General features: G+C 44.5%; 1 protein-coding gene across 10 annotated transcripts in view; it reads right to left on the reverse strand.

Moving 5' to 3' along the window:
• The window catches only part of ADD1 (adducin 1), a 251,869-nt gene that overhangs the window by 68,793 nt on the left and 166,922 nt on the right, over positions 1–16,154 (reverse strand). For 6 of the 10 annotated variants that reach the window (XM_033950494.1, XM_033950510.1, XM_033950528.1 and 3 more), the window contains exon 13: positions 7,586–7,678. The exons of the other annotated variants lie outside the window; for them this stretch is intronic. In XM_033950494.1, coding sequence (XP_033806385.1) covers positions 7,586–7,678 — 93 coding nt within the window. The remainder of the gene's footprint in view (positions 1–7,585; positions 7,679–16,154) is intronic. 10 annotated transcript variants of the gene reach the window in all.

Consider the following 16,154-nt stretch of genomic DNA (forward strand, 5'->3'; position numbering starts at 1 on the left):
GTGGGCTGTAGCCCTTTTCTGCCGCTTTTTTTCTATGTTTCTATGTTTCTAACGGATGTAGCGGTATATAAGAAATAAATTACATTACATTAATCGATCAAATATACAAATAATTTGAAAGTTTATATTAAAAAGTGATTGTGCTGCATTTTCTACCTATGAATTTTTATATTTTGTCCAAGATATTATAATTATGAACAGACGAAGTTGTGTTAACCATCCTGATAATTTCTGTTATGTCTGCGGACAATTTACTGCACAATCAAGAAGTACATTTGGTTTTGAGAAAAGTGAAGCCAAAATCAAAGATGTTTTTGTTGGACCTTGATGATGTGTTCAAACAGAAGCTCAACCCAGCTGAATCAGCAGCATGGGAAGCATTTGTGCTCGTTGTTCAGAATTTTCTTGGTAATCACAGATCAGAGAATTATGCTGAGCTTGTGGAAAACATGATGACAGCATATCAGCTAATGGGTGCCAGAATGTCACTTAAAATGCACTTCTTACATTCTCACCTCGACTTCTTCCCACCCAATCTTGGTAATGTCAGCGATGAGAATGGGAAAAGATTTCATCAAGATATCAAGGTGATGGAAGCAGATATCAGGAAAGTTCAATCCCAGTATGATGGGAGACTATTGATGGTTCTTGCAAAGAGAGACAAATGTACAGTACAAGCGTAAAAGCAAGTGTCTCAAACATTTCTGAACATGCTGACATCACTTGTGCGAATTGAGAGGCATAAATATATGCTATAACATGTCTCCTTATTGTCTTTGTGTTTATTTTCAGAGTAAATTCTTTAATAAATATCAGGTAGTTGAAATCATTCATTAATATTGTATAACCCAGTTTGGTAGCCTCCCTAATGTCCTAAACCATTTCAGCATCTATCTATTCATCCTGGTCAGGTGGATGGTAGTACATTCCTATCACTATCCTTTTCTGTTTTACATGTGGAATTTCTACCCATAGGTATTCCAAAGTATGTTTCTGCTCCTGTAGAATTTTCAGTCAATTCAATTCAAGGCCCTCCTTAACATATAACACTACACCTCCACCAATTCAATCCACCCTTTCACTGTAATATAGTTTGTACCTCGATATGACATAGTAACATAGTAACATAGTAGATGACGGCAGATAAAGACCCGAATGGTCCATCCAGTCTGCCCAACCTGATTCAATTTAAATTATTATTATTTTTTTTTTCTTCTTAGCTATTTCTGGGCGAGAATCCAAAGCTTTACCCGGTACTGTGCTTGGGTTCCAACTGCCGAAATCTCTGTTAAGACTTACTCCAGCCCATCTACACCCTCCCAGCCATTGAAGCCCTCCCCTGCCCATCCTCCTCCAAACGGCCATACACAGACACAGACCGTACAAGTCTGCCCAGTGACTGGCCTAGTTCAATCTTTAATATTATTTTCTGATTCTAAATCTTCTGTATTCATCCCACGCTTCTTTGAACTCAGTCACAGTTTTACTCTCCACCACCTCTCTTGGGAGCGCATTCCAGGCATCCACCACCCTCTCCGTAAAGTAGAATTTCCTAACATTGCCCCTGAATCTACCACCCCTCAACCTCAAATTATGTCCTCTGGTTTTACCATTTTCCTTTCTCTGGAAAAGATTTTGTTCTACGTTAATACCCTTTAAGTATTTGAACGTCTGAATCATATCTCCCCTGTCTCTCCTTTCCTCTAGGGTATACATATTCAGGGCTTCCAGTCTCTCCTCATACGTCTTCTGGCGCAAGCCTCCTATCATTTTCGTCGCCCTCCTCTGGACCGCCTCAAGTCTTCTTACATCTTTCGCCAGATACGGTCTCCAAAACTGAACACAATACTCCAAGTGGGGCCTCACCAATGACCTGTACAGGGGCATCAACACCTTCTTCCTTCTACTGACTACGCCTCTCTTTATACAGCCCAGAATCCTTCTGGCAGCAGCCACTGCCTTGTCACACTGTTTTTTCGCCTTTAGATCTTCGGACACTATCACCCCAAGGTCCCTCTCCCCGTCCGTGCATATCAGCTTCTCTCCTCCCAGCATATACGGTTCTTTCCTATTATTAATCCCCAAATGCATTACTCTGCATTTCTTTGCATTGAATTTTAGTTGCCAGGCATTAGACCATTCCTCTAACTTTTGCAGATCCTTTTTCATATTTTCCACTCCCTCTTCGGTGTCTACTCTGTTACAAATCTTGGTATCATCTGCAAAAAGGCACATTTTCCTTCTAACCCTTCAGCAATGTCACTTACATACATATTGAACAGGATTGGCCCCAGCACCGAACCCTGAGGGACTCCACTAGTCACCTTTCCTTCCTTCGAGCGACTTCCATTAACCACCACCCTCTGGCGTCTGTCCGACAGCCAGTTTCTGACCCAGTTCACCACTTTGGGTCCTAACTTCAGCCCTTCAAGTTTGTTCAACAGCCTCCTATGAGGAACTGTATCAAAGGCTTTGCTGAAATCCAAGTAAATTACATCTAGCATATGTCCTCGATCCAGCTCTCTGGTCACCCAATCAAAAAATTCAATCAGGTTCGTTTGGCACGATTTACCTTTTGTAAAGCCATGTTGCCTCGGATCCTGTAACCCATTAGATTCAAGGAAATACACTATCCTTTCTTTCAGCAACACTTCCATTATTTTTCCAACAACTGAAGTGAGGCTCACCGGCCTGTAGTTTCCTGCTTCATCCCTGTGACCACTTTTATGAATAGGGACCACATCCGCTCTCCTCCAATCCCCAGGAATCACTCCCGTCTCCAGAGATTTGTTGAACAAGTCTTTAATAGGACTCGCCAGAACCTCTCTGAGCTCCCTTAGTATCCTGGGATGGATCCCGTCTGGTCCCATCGCTTTGTCCACCTTCAGTTTTTCAAGTTGCTCATAAACACCCTCCTCCGTGAACGGTGCAGAATCTACTCCATTTTCTCGTGTAACTTTGCCAGACAATCTCGGTCCTTCTCCAGGATTTTCTTCTGTGAACACAGAACAGAAGTATTTGTTTAGCACATTTGCTTTCTCCTCATCACTCTCCACATATTTGTTCCCAGCATCTTTTAGCCTAGCAATTCCATTTTTTATCTTCCTCCTTTCACTAATATATCTGAAAAAATTTTTATCTCCCTTTTTTACATTTTTAGCCATTTGTTCTTCCGCCTGTGCCTTCGCCAAACGTATCTCTCTCTTGGCTTCTTTCAGTTTCACCCTGTAGTCCTTTCTGCTCTCCTCTGTCCCATTGGTTGTTTTCCTTCCACCAGGTCTCAGAGATGCCTATTATATCTATCTTTTCATTTAGTGCAATATATTCTAACTCTCCCACCTTGTTTCTTAGGCTTCTGGCATTTACATAGACATTTCAAACAATGTTTGTCATATCCATTTATAGTTTTGTTCAGCAGTTGGCATGGATAATTTGCAATCTTTAAAATCAGCCTGCTCTATATTTAAGGAAACCTGGTCTACTGTGGTCTATATTGCAATCTCACTATCGGGATGTTCTATCTTCCCTTTTTTGATGATATCTTTTAAAGATACCATGTTCCAAACCATACTTTTTTGAGTGACTGTTGGCCTTCCCCAAGTTTCTAGTTTGAGAGCTGCTCCATCTCCTTTTTAAATGTTGACACCAGCAACCTGGTTCCACCCTGGTTAAAGTAGAGTCCATCTCTGCAAAAAAAGGCTCCCCCTTTCCCAGTATGTCATCTAGTTCCTAATAGATCTAAAACCCTCCTTCCTGCATCATCACCTCATTCACACATTGAGAATCTAGAGCTCTGCCTGTCTCTTGGGTACTGCGCATGGTACACTTCTGAAAATAGTACCCTGGAGGTTCTGGATTTTAACTTCCTACCTAAGATCCTACATTTGGCTTCCAAACCCTCCCAACGTCATTGTACCCTCATGTACCAAGACAGCAGACTTCTCCCCATTCTCCCCAGCACAGTCTAAAATTTTATCCAGGTGATGTATGAGGTCCACCACCTTCGCACCAGGCAGGCAAGTGACCAAGTGATCCTCATGTCCACAAACTACCCAGCTATCTACATGCCTAATGATCTCCAGTAAAGAGGACTTAAAAAGTTGGCAAATGGAGGGATCCTCTCCCTGATCTACAGCCAATACCTCCTGGTTGTTTGGATGGAAGGCTGCTTCTCCAATCAGGGAAGTCTCACTTTGGGACAGTAAAAATCTGACCCTTTGTCCTCCAAGTTCCTGTCCAATGGACCATCATAGTCCAGAATAGTCTCTGTTCTCAGGGAGGAAGCGCTCCGAGTCTCCAGTGAGGCCTGCACGCTGGTCCACTCCGCAGACTTCACAAGCAGATTTCTGCCTTGTGCATATGCCTGCCAGAGGAGATTAATGAACTCCTGGGTAAATGCCTGAGGGCAACTCCCCTTGCCCCTTAGGATAGAATAAACACTTTTGCTTGGGCTGCGAAGCCTCTATGCCCTTACTGTGCACAGGGTTATTGTCCCAGGGCTCCAGAAGGTGTTTCTTCCCTTCCCCCCCTGACTGGACCATCTGCTTTTCTCTAACCCTAGAAGCCTTTGGAGGGGCTAAGCCCAAAGCTCCCAGCCCCTTTGTCCCATGCTACGTGGCACATGGCCCAAGGGAGCTCTTCAGCCGCTCATCCAGCGCAACTAAAGCATGATATAAGGGTATTAGGGTCTGAGGATTCCATTCCTACCAATAAAATATAGGATTTCAGAGAAAAGGGGGTGGGGGATGGGTAGAACAACATAGCCTTAGCTGTAGAAACAGTCAAAACACAGTTTTTTAGAACCCTCACCCCTTCTGATTTTCCCTATAAGCCAGGGGTAGGGAACTCCGGTCCTCGAGAGCCGTATTCCATTTGGGTTTTCAGGATTTCCCCAATGAATATGCATTGAAAGCAGTGCATGCAAATAGATCTCATGCATATTCATTGGGGAAATCCTGAAAACCCAACTGGAATACGGCTCTCGAGGACCAGAGTTCCCTACCCCTGCAATAGGCTGTCACAGCCTGTACTTACAGACCAGTGCTAGGGAAATGGTGCTGCAACCTGCTTCAGTTCCTTGAAAGAATAGCTGGATCAGGAGGGATGTTTTGCCTCAAGCCGCTGGTCAGCTGCCATACCGAGATCTTCGGGTTTCCAAGCCTCCGCCCCCTCTGGGCTGTGACGAATGCCGAAAGGAAGAGGGAGAGACAAAACTGCAGCTGGCACCGCTGAGTAACCTGAAGGATGATATTGATGCCTAACAGCCTGCACTGAAGCTCCTGATCAAGTCAAGGAAGCTGAGGTCCCAGAACCCAGAGCTCCACAAATATTCAGCAGGTTGGCTGCAAAGGTCCCAGAAGGATTCACCTGCCAGCTGCAGACTAAAGTCTGCTCTTCTCCAAGCAGGCACAGCAGTCCCCTGAATTGCATCTAAACCACAAACTGAACCCCCCCCAAATGCAAACTAGTAAAAAATAAAGAGAGCACAGATCAGAACTACACCTTCAATGAGCTCGCCTGCAGCACAAAGAATCGAAGGGGGCAGCAGAGAACTTGGAGGAGGAAGAGCTGAAAAGCTGTGATTGACATCTTCTGCAGTATGCTTGCAAGCACGTTAAGACAACCCTTAGATTCAGCATACCATCCCTTTTGCACTGGAAGCATGGATAACCCTAACCCTCGATCATCACAAATCTGTAGCTTTTTTTTCATTAGACTTATCTGCCGCTTTCAACACAATCGATCACGAACTTTTATTAATTAGGCTGAAATCATTAGGCATAGGAGGTCAAGTTTTAAAATGGCTAACTTCCTTTCTATCGGATCGCTCTTCCCAAGTCAGATTTAACGACGTCTACTCTTCAATTTACTCATCAACATACGGCGTACCCCAAGGATCTATACTATCTCCTCTTCTATTTAATATTTTCTTATCACCTCTTCTAACTATTTCTCAATCACTAGGTTTCACATCTTTTTCATATGCTGATGATATTCAACTTCTACACCCCTTCAACCCAGAAAAAGCAGACAAAATAAAAGCCATTAATGAAAAACTGGGACTAATAAAAAATTGGTTAAACATTTTTTTATTTTTTCAATTTTTCTATACCGTTCTCCCAGGGGAGTTCAGAACGGTTTACATGAATTTATTCAGGTACTCAAGCATTTTTCCCTGTCTGTCCTGGCGGGCTCACAATCTACCTAATGTACCTGGGGCAATGGGGGGATTAAGTGACTTGCCCAGGGTCACAAGGAGCAGCGTGGGTTTGAACCCACAACCCCAGGGTGCTGAGGCTGTAGCTTTAACCACTGCGCCACACACTCTGAACATCCAAAAATCAAAAACCATGTTCTTCACCTGGAAAGGAAACCTAACTCCAATTTTGCCATTCGTTCTTGACAATACACCTTTAGAATCTGTACCATATCTGAAAATCCTTGGTGTAACCATTGATGTAGATTTATCATTTAACAAACATATTAGTGAAATAGTTAAATCATGTTTTCATAGGTTACGTCTCATCCGTTCCATTTCCAAGTTCTTAGAGACCAAATCTGTTAATATTCTAATTCATTCACTAATTATTTCCAAAATGGACTACTGCAATTCACTTCTGATCAATATTACTCAGAAAGAAAAAAGGCGACTTCAGATAATTCAAAACACAGCAATAAAGTTAATTCATAAAGCAAAAAAATACGACCAAGTCACACCCCTAATGATTAAATCACACTGGCTTCCTATTTCCCATCGGATTACGTTTAAAATCATACTTTTAGTATATAAAACATTACTTCTTAATGAACCACAATTCATATCTAAAATGATTATTCCATACAATACATCACGTTCATTACGTTCATCCTCCTTAAATCTTTTATCGATTCCCTCCTTGAAAATCATCGGCACAAGAAGAAATGACATATTTTCCGTCATGGCCCCAACATTGTGGAACTCCTTACCAAATTTTATTAGAATTGAAAAAGACCTTTTAACTTTTAAGAAACTTTTAAAAACCTTTCTGTTTCAAGATGCCTTTGATACATAGCATATTTTATGTTAACTTCTTTACATTTGACTAAGACTATCAAACATTCCAACCCCATTATTCCCTATTGTGTTTTTCCTTAATTGTTAATTTCAACAGGTAATGATATTATAACTTTTCCCTCTTTTCCCTCTTATTCATGTTTGTCTCTTTCCCCATTGTTTAAAATGTCAATAGTTTGTTTTATAATTAATGTGTAAAAATTATATATGTGACCACCATCTGATGGTTTTTAATTAGTAAATCGCTTAGAAACTTTATATAGGCGATTCATTAAATGCTAATAAATTTGAAACTTGAAACTTGATATTAGTCACAAACTTAAGATGTTAAAAAATTAATACAACATACATGTTTTTAATTCGTATACTCAACGGTGTGAAATAGATTTTTGCTCAGTTTTTAAAATATAGTAAATTTAGTTACACAAATACTATCTTAAAATAAATAAGGATCCATGTAAGAGTGGTAAACACAGTTTTTCAAGTATTCACAGGAAACGTGTAGATATTTAATGACAGGGCAGTAAGTACCTTTCTAACCGAGAGACTTTTAGCTGAACTAAAGGCCAGCTCTGAGAGATCGAGCCCTTCAATAGTTTCCGTACAGTCAGAGAGAGGTGCATCCTGTAACAGGAAATTAAGTAAACACAGCAAACTATACCCAAGCTTTTCAACAATAACCAAGCTTTTCAACACTATCAGCTACAAGCATGCAGACAACAGTCAATATTGGACAGCACAGTGAAAAAGTGGCATGCATACAAGCAACACAGGATGATGTCATGACCAGAGTAAGACTAGTCAAACTTGTAGTATGAAGAAAACAGGGACATAATGGGAAGATAAATACCCTCCTATGCTTTTATGTTTAAACCACTGTAAAAAAACAAACATTTTAATCTGTTATGAAAATGAGTATACATAAGTGTACAGTAATATGCAGGGATACTGCCTGATTTTCTTTGGTTAGAATAATTTCAATTTAAAAAAGGATATTCAGAGCAGTAAAAAGCAACATTCTTGAAAACTATTTTGAACTCTTGATGCTATCTAGATTAAAGGGGAACTCCATGCATATGAGCTTCTCCCCCAAACTGCTCAACTTTAAAATGCGATTATGTACTTACCCTGGTAAGCTCTTTTCCAGTAGATAGGTAAGACATTCTAGACAGCAGGGTTATTTCCCTATAGCCGAATGCTGCTGCAGAAGGAATCCACTCTGGATTTTTCATTCTGCCTCTGTTGTACTTCACTGGACTCTCTGGCTCCATCTTCACTTAGTACCCAAGCACATAGAGCAACTCAATACACATGAAGCAGAGATAACCATAGCAACAGTCTTAAACAAATTGTTTTGCTCAAAAGTAATTAAACAGTATACCACCATAACTGGCTTCAAAGGAGCTCAGAAACTACTCCCCAATGGAAATATATAAATAAATTATTCCCAGCCCACAAAGGCCGACAGGCATCCAAGATTCAACTTGGAGAAGCATACAACAGATTGAAACAGTAGGTGAAGGAAGGACTGGGAAGGAGTCTTTAGAATGTCTCACCTATCTACTGGAAAAGAGTTTACCACTGTAAATATATATCTTTTTTCAGTACAATAAGTGAGACATTCTAGACCAGGGCTGCCCAATTCCGGTCCTCGAGATCTACTGGCAGGCCAGGTATTCAGGATATCTACAATGAATATGCATGAGAGAGATTTCCCTGCACTGCCTTCTTGGTATGCAAATCTCTCTCATGCGTGTTCATTGTGGATATCCTGAAAACCTGGCCTGCCAGTAGATCTCAAGGACCAGAATTGGGCAGCCTTGATCTAGGCAGTAGGGATGTACAAAAGCAGTCCCCTAAAAAGCTAGGATGGGCTTGCTGTGCCGACCCTTACTACCGAGGACCCAAAAGCGGAGTCCTGTCTTGGTGCCACGTCCACTTTAGAATTTGGTAAAGGTGAGAAGAGAAGACCACTTTGCCGCTCTGCAAATCTCAGGAGACACATATCTAGCTTTGTCTCACGAAGAAGTCACACTCCTGGTAGAATGCGCCTTGACAGAAACAGGAGACTCTTTCCCCAGACCCTACGGATCCATCTGGAAATCATGGTCTTGGTAGCGTGAGTGCCCTGCGTAACTGAATGAGTCAGCACAAACAAATGGTCAGACACGCGAAACTTGTTGGTGATCTCCTGATAACGTAGAAAACCTCAGCGCACATCCAGTTTCTTCAACAGGCGATCCTGTGTCCCGGAACATTTAGACTGAAAGGCAGGCAAATGCACTTCCTTAATAACATTGAAAGCTGAAACCACCTTCGGCAGGAAAGAAGGAACCTTCCAAAGGGAAAACCCAGCTTCCGAAATATGGCTGAAACGAGCTTAGTAAGACAAAGCCTGTAGTTCTGCTACACATTGCGCTGAAGGAATGGCAACCAAAAAATGGTCTTGTGTCAAGTCCAAGAAGGAAGCATCTCAAAGGGGCTCAAAAAGAGCCTTGGTAAGGCTAGACGGCACCTGGTTAAGGTCCCAGGAAGGTAAAGACTACTTAACTGGCAGTCTGACATGAAGAGCCCCCTTCAGAAAATCAGTGACATCAGGACGAGATGTCCATAAGGACCAATGCTCCCGGGATCTAAAAACAAGAGAGCCCAGTCACCAGGATCCAAAGATAAGCCACAGAGAACCCTTTATCCAGACCAGCCTGAAGGCAGGCAAGAATCAGTGAGATCTGAGCACCACCTGGTCCTGGACACAACAACACTGCAAGGCATTCCATGTCTTAGCACAAGCTGAAAACATGGACGACTTCTTAAGACTTGAGAAGAACATCTACAATCATAGCAGAATATCTCCCTTGTGCTCTGAGGCTGCGTGCTCAAGAGCCATGCCATAAGCGCAAAGGGACCCAGAACTTCCAAGGACATTGAACTTAGCAGGAGGGGGTCCGGATGGTCGCTCAGCTGAAGGATGCAACTCCTGCGCAGACGCACCAGATCTGTGTACCGCAATCTGCCAGAACAACACGGCCTAGATGGGCAGTGATACATCGATTGATCCGGTAAAACAATGGCCAAGGAGGAAATACAGGAGAATCTCCTGAGTCCACAGCTGCTCCAGAACGTTGGGCCCCTCTCTTCCAGGCTCAGCAACTGAATTGGTGATTCGCTGTATTGATTCTTGCCGAGGCCAGGAGGTGGAAACGGGCCCAACCCCAGTGCATCACAAGGGCTCAGCATGCTGCTGTGGACAGGGCCATTCGCCCAGATCCAGAATCTGTTTGCTGAAGAAGTCTGCTCGAACATTGTCTATTTCCACCACATAAGGGGATAAGTAAGCAATTGGACCAAGGTGACCCAGTAGACATTATATATCTAGATTTCCAAAAAGCCTTTGACAAGGTGCCCCATGAACGCTTACTGAAGAAACTGTGGAGTCACGGGGTGGAAGGGGACGTGTACAGATGGATCAAAAATTGGCTGGCGGACAGGAAACAGAGGGTAGGAGTAAAGGGGCACTACTCTGACTGGATAGGGGTCACAAGTGGTGTTCCGCAAGGGTCAGTGCTGGGACCATTGCTGTTCAATATATTTATTAATGATCTAGAAACGGGGACAAAGTACGAAGTTATCAAGTTCACGGATGACACAAAACTCTCCAGCAGGGCCAGAACTGTTGAGGAATGCAAAGAATTGCAAAGCGACCTGAACAAACTGAGTGAGTGGGCAAAAAAATGGCAGATGAGCTTCAATGTGGAGAAATGTAAGGTCTTGCACATAGGGAAGGGGAACTCCATGTACAGCTATACGATGGGAGGGAGGGTACTCGGGAAAGGCAGCCAGGAAAAAGATCTGGGGGTATTGGTAGATAATACAATGAAGCCGGCGGCACAATGTGCAGCGGCCTCAAAAAAGGCGAACAGAATGTTGGGCATTATCACAAAAGGTATCACTACCAGAACAAAAGAAGTTATCCTGCCACTGTATCGAGCAATGGTGCGCCCACATCTGGAATACTGCGTCCAATACTGGTCGCCATACCTCAAGAAGGACATGGCAATACTCGAAAGGGTCCAGAGGAGGGCAACGAGGATGATAAAGGGTATGGAGAACCTTTCATATGCCGAACGGTTAGACAGGCTGGGGCTCTTTTCCCTGGAGAAGCGGAGACTGAGAGGGGACATGATAGAAACTTATAAAATCATGAAAGGCATAGAGAAGGTGGAGAGGGACAGATTCTTTAGACTAGCAGGGACAACTAAAACAAGAGGTCATTCAGAAAAACTGAGAGGAGACAGATTCATAACGAATGCAAGGAGGTTCTTCTTCACTCAGAGGGTGGTGGACACCTGGAACGCGCTTCCCGGAGAGGTAATAAGACAGAGTACAATTCTGGGGTTCAAAAAGGGACTGGATGACTTCCTGGAAGCGAAGGGGATAACAGGGTACAGATAGAGGTTTACCGTACAGGACATTGAGCGAATAGGGTATGGATATTTCAGGTTAGGTAGGGAACACTTTCAGGTCATGGACCTGGGGGGCCGCCGCGGGAGCGGACTGCCGGGCACGATGGACCCCTGGTCTGACCCGGCAGAGGCAACGCTTATGTTCTTATGTACCCCATCAAAAAAATCGGCCTCCCGATTCATTGACTGATACTCCCCCCTCGCCCCTAAAGCAGGAGTGGCAGCGCTGTCTCTTGCTGGCCTGCCACTCCTGCTTTAGAGGGTGAGTGGGGAGGGTCAGTCGGGAAGTGGCTTTCCCGCTAGTGTCCGGCTTCCCGCAGCAATTTACCAAAATTCAGCAGCCTGCCCCGCAGAAGAAGATCGCTGGCTCTAGCGATCTTTGCAAGCTGCCATAGGTTGCCCGAGCTGTCGTCTCTCTGCCGCGGTCCCGCCCCCTTCTCTGACATCAGAGAAGGGGTGGGACCGCAGCACAGAGAAGACAACTCGGACAACCTATGGCAGCTTGCAAAGATCGCTAGAGCCAGCGATCTTCTTCTGTAGGGCAGGCTGATGAATTTAGATAAATTAAACACGCAGGCCTTCTGGGGGGAGGGGGGTTGTAGTCCTTCATTGGGGGGGGTGCAGGCCTTCCGGGGGAGGGGGGTATAGCCCTTTGTGGGGGGGTGCAGGCCTTCCGGGGGGAGGGGGGTACAGGCCTTCAGAAGGGACAAGCAGGCCTTCGGGGGGGGGGGGTGCAGCCTTCCAGAAGGGGTGCAAGCTGGTCTTCAGGGGTGGGGTGTAGGCATTCAGGGGGGGACATGCAGGCCTTCAGTGGTGGGGTATAGGCCTTCAGGAGGAGTGGTACATGCCTTCCAGGGGGGGGAGGTGCAGGCCTTCAGGGTGATAGGCTGGTCTTCAAGGGTGGGGTGTAGGCCTTCAGGGGGGTGCAGGCGTTCAGGGGAGGGGGTCCTGGTGTAGAAGTAAATGGAGGGAGGGAGGGAAGGGGGGGTTCAAAGAGACGTGCATATGCCAGACTTTGGAGGAAAGAAATAATGGGTCTAAAACAGAGGAGAGTGAGAGAGATGGTGGACAATGGAATTAGGGATGAAAGGAACAGAAAGGGAGAGATGGTGGACCCTGGGGTGGTGGGGAAGGAGGGAGCGATGCTGGATGAAAGGGTAGTTGAGAGAAGGTGGATCTGTGGATGGAGACAAAAAAAAGGAAAGATGACAGACCTCTGGCAGAGGGAAGGGAAATGGAAGGGGAGGATAGAGATGGAAGATTGATGGTTAGCATGGAGAAAGAAAAAAGGAGAGATCCTAGCAAGCAAGTTATCAGAAGACAACCAGAGCTTGGGACCAACAAGATTTGAATAATGACCAGACAACAAAAGGTAGAAAAACTAATTGTATTTTCTGTTTTGTGATTACAATATGTCAGATTTGAAACGTGTATCCTGCCAGAGCTGGTATTAGACTGCGAATGTGAGTTAGGATTTAACAGAGAGGAAAAGTTTTTTTTGTTTGTTTTGTTTACACCACAGCGCCAGTGTGGTAAGGAGAGGGCAAAGGGGGTGAAGAGGCTATAAAATAAACCCACCAGGATGTTTTAAAAAAAAAAAACCAAAACACCCAATTGGGCAGGAAAATCGAATCAAAATTTTTTTTCCTGAATCGGGCAGCACTAGTCCAGTGTGCTATCACCAGCCTAAAAGGCAGAGCCGAGAAGTGGTAATGCAGATCTAGAACATGAAACCACAAAAAATTGGGTTTTCTGGAATAAAGGAAATGTGCAAATATGCATCCATAAGATCCAGAGAGGCAAGAAACTCTTCTGGGGACATTGCTGCAATGATTGAATCCACAGACTCCATTGTAAAGTGTGGAACCTTGAGAGCCATCTCCACAAGTTGAAGATCCAGAATAGTACTCCAATCTTCTGAGCCTTTCTTGGGCAAGAAAAAGTAGAATGTTCGGGTGACATTGGCTCTATAGCTGGAATATCCTGCCAGCACTGACGGGTGTGTCTTAAGCGTCTTGACCAGATGACCTGTAGGAGAGTCCACACTTGTTGGATGAAATTTGCATCCAGGTGGGAAGAAAGACTGAGAGCCAACCCCCTATCGGAAGAGGAGCATCCCTAGGCCTGACACAATTCTGCCTCTTCAGCAGGAGACGCAGAACTGGAAGTAGAAGGCTGGAAATGACTGTAGCCATTATACCATCAGAGGTAGCTCTGTGAAGATATCTGCAAAATGACACTTGCATACGGTTACAAGAGCTGCGAGCCATGAAAATTAGAATGACCAGAACCCCAGAGAGTCTGGGTCTGCTATCAGGCAGAATCTTAGGGAGACGGTCCATTCCAGAATCCATAAGGTTCAGCCAAAGTAGCCCAGGAAGTGGAAACACCCATCCACTGTCTGAACCAAAGCATTCTGCGGACAGAGATGGAATACACCGACACCTTTGCCAAATCCACAAAAGGTTATACAATGCATCCTCCATATAATCTGCCCTGGTCAGAAAAGATTGAGGAGAGGGAACCACCATCTCACTCATTTGTGAAAAGACTTCACCGAAGCAGCATTAAGCAGCTGCATCAGAGTTTCCCTGAGGACCAGATCCACCCAGCAGTCCTGCATAGCCCTCTAACACTACATCACCCACACTGGGGAGAGAGGTATGTTTATCCACCTGTGCCACCAAAGAATCCACCATGAGCTGATCCCAAAAAAAAATATTGACATTCCTGTGCCAGAGGATACCAGCATGATATAGCTCTAGCAAGGTTCAGAGCACCCTCATCAACTGCTACGAGACCAGAACACACATATCAGGGTGCCAGGGGAAGGCAGCAGAGTGCAAGCACACACCACAAAGCCAGGAGGAAGAAATGGATGGAGCTGGCTGAGTGACCAAAAAGAACTCCTTCAAAGATGCAGAAATAAGGTTCAGCAAAGATGCAAACACAAAGAAATTCAGAATTGTAAGAGCATTTCCAGGCTCCAAAAACCTCAAAAGGATCCACAGACCCAGCACACAGTCCCTGATCTCCCATCTCAGGAAACACTGCACCTGCAAATAAGGAGTCAGCAAGCAAGTCATCTGCATCAGGATCCCCAAGAATCAGGGTCAGGCAGCATAAGCACAGTGGCAGGGTGAATTGAAGATATGTCCAAAGGAGTATCATCACTGAGAGAAGCCATGGAGGCTGTTTGGGACTGCACAGGGAGAAAACACCAGTTGAGATGCAGACCACAAAATTTCAAAAATTCAGAAAATTATCCAGCTCCAGGGGCACAGTCACCCTAAGGTGATTAAAATTTGCATTTCCTAGGCTGCGAAGGATCTACAGCATGGTGGATAGAATTACCAGCCATGCCGAGCCCTGAAGGTCACAAAGGCTGCCCCCACTGAGCACTTAGTCACCTGCTTCAGCAGGAGAGAGGCTAAGCTGGATGCTGCAGGACTCCAGCTGTGCCATGTGGCACAAGAATGCTCTAAAAACGCTAAATATGTGCAACCCAAGCAAGAATCCGCATGAGGAGAGCCCAAGGCTCCATCCCAGCAAGTTTCCAGGTGAAATTTGGAGATTTGAAGAAGCAGGGAGCTTTAGAAAAAAAGAAAGCTAAAAAATCCAAGATGACTGCCGTCAAAAAGTCATGCCAAAATCACGATATTTTTTCACACTTCCCAAACTCTAAAAACGGCGATTTTAAGATTTTTCAGGTGGGGGAACCTTTAGAAACACTCATAATCCCTCTTTTCCAACCTCCCCCGATTCCTCTCATAGGCTGTCAGCCTGTATACTCACTGTGAGCAGACAATCTGTGCTATAGCCTGCTTTCAGCTCTCTCTCAGTAGCTGGATGAGAAAATTCACCACCACAATGCTGGGAAAGGATCTGTAAAGTTGATCTTCAGGCTGCCAGTCAGACTCCAATGTCTGACTACAACTCAACCCTTGTGGACCAACGGATGCGAACTGGGATGGGCGGAGGTACGACGACGCAGATGGCACCCTGCGAGTTCCCGCCAAGCCTCCTAAGGGTGCCTAACAGCCTGCACTCAACCTCTGATTAACAGGAGGTAAGACCACCTCAGAGATGGCCCTGAGCTCCAGAGAAACTATGCAGGCTGGCTATCATTATCTAGAGGGATCGGCCTGTCAGCTACAGATCGTAGTCTGTGAATTCTCAAGCAGGCAGAGCTTCAAAATCACTCCAAGCACTAATTTACCTGAAAAGGGGATGAAATTACATCAAATTAAAATAATAACAAACACTTCTCCAGAAGGAAAGAACTGAAGGTGGTGCTAGAGAGCCCAGTGAAGTACAATGAAGGCAGAGTGAAAAATCCGGAGTGAATTCCTTCTGCAGCAGCAAGCAGCTATAGGGAAATAACCCTACTGTCTACTCTAGACTTTCTCACATATTGCACTGGAAAGACTTTTAACAAGGCTTTTTGGGTAGTCATTTAATAATAGAAAATTTAAAAAAAAAGATTAAGTCATCTGACAGCTATTGATCTGTGTATGGAAGGAGTCAGGCATTCTCAGGTTCTTATGAATAAGTCTTCATATTATTAAACCACCCCTGTGCCTGTAAACCAGGAAGTCTCAGCAGGGAAGCGAGAAAGAGAAGGGGCTTAGAAACGG

Source organism: Geotrypetes seraphini, chromosome 1 (genome assembly GCF_902459505.1).
Source record: "Geotrypetes seraphini chromosome 1, aGeoSer1.1, whole genome shotgun sequence".
NCBI classification, from domain to species: Eukaryota; Metazoa; Chordata; class Amphibia; order Gymnophiona; family Dermophiidae; genus Geotrypetes; species Geotrypetes seraphini.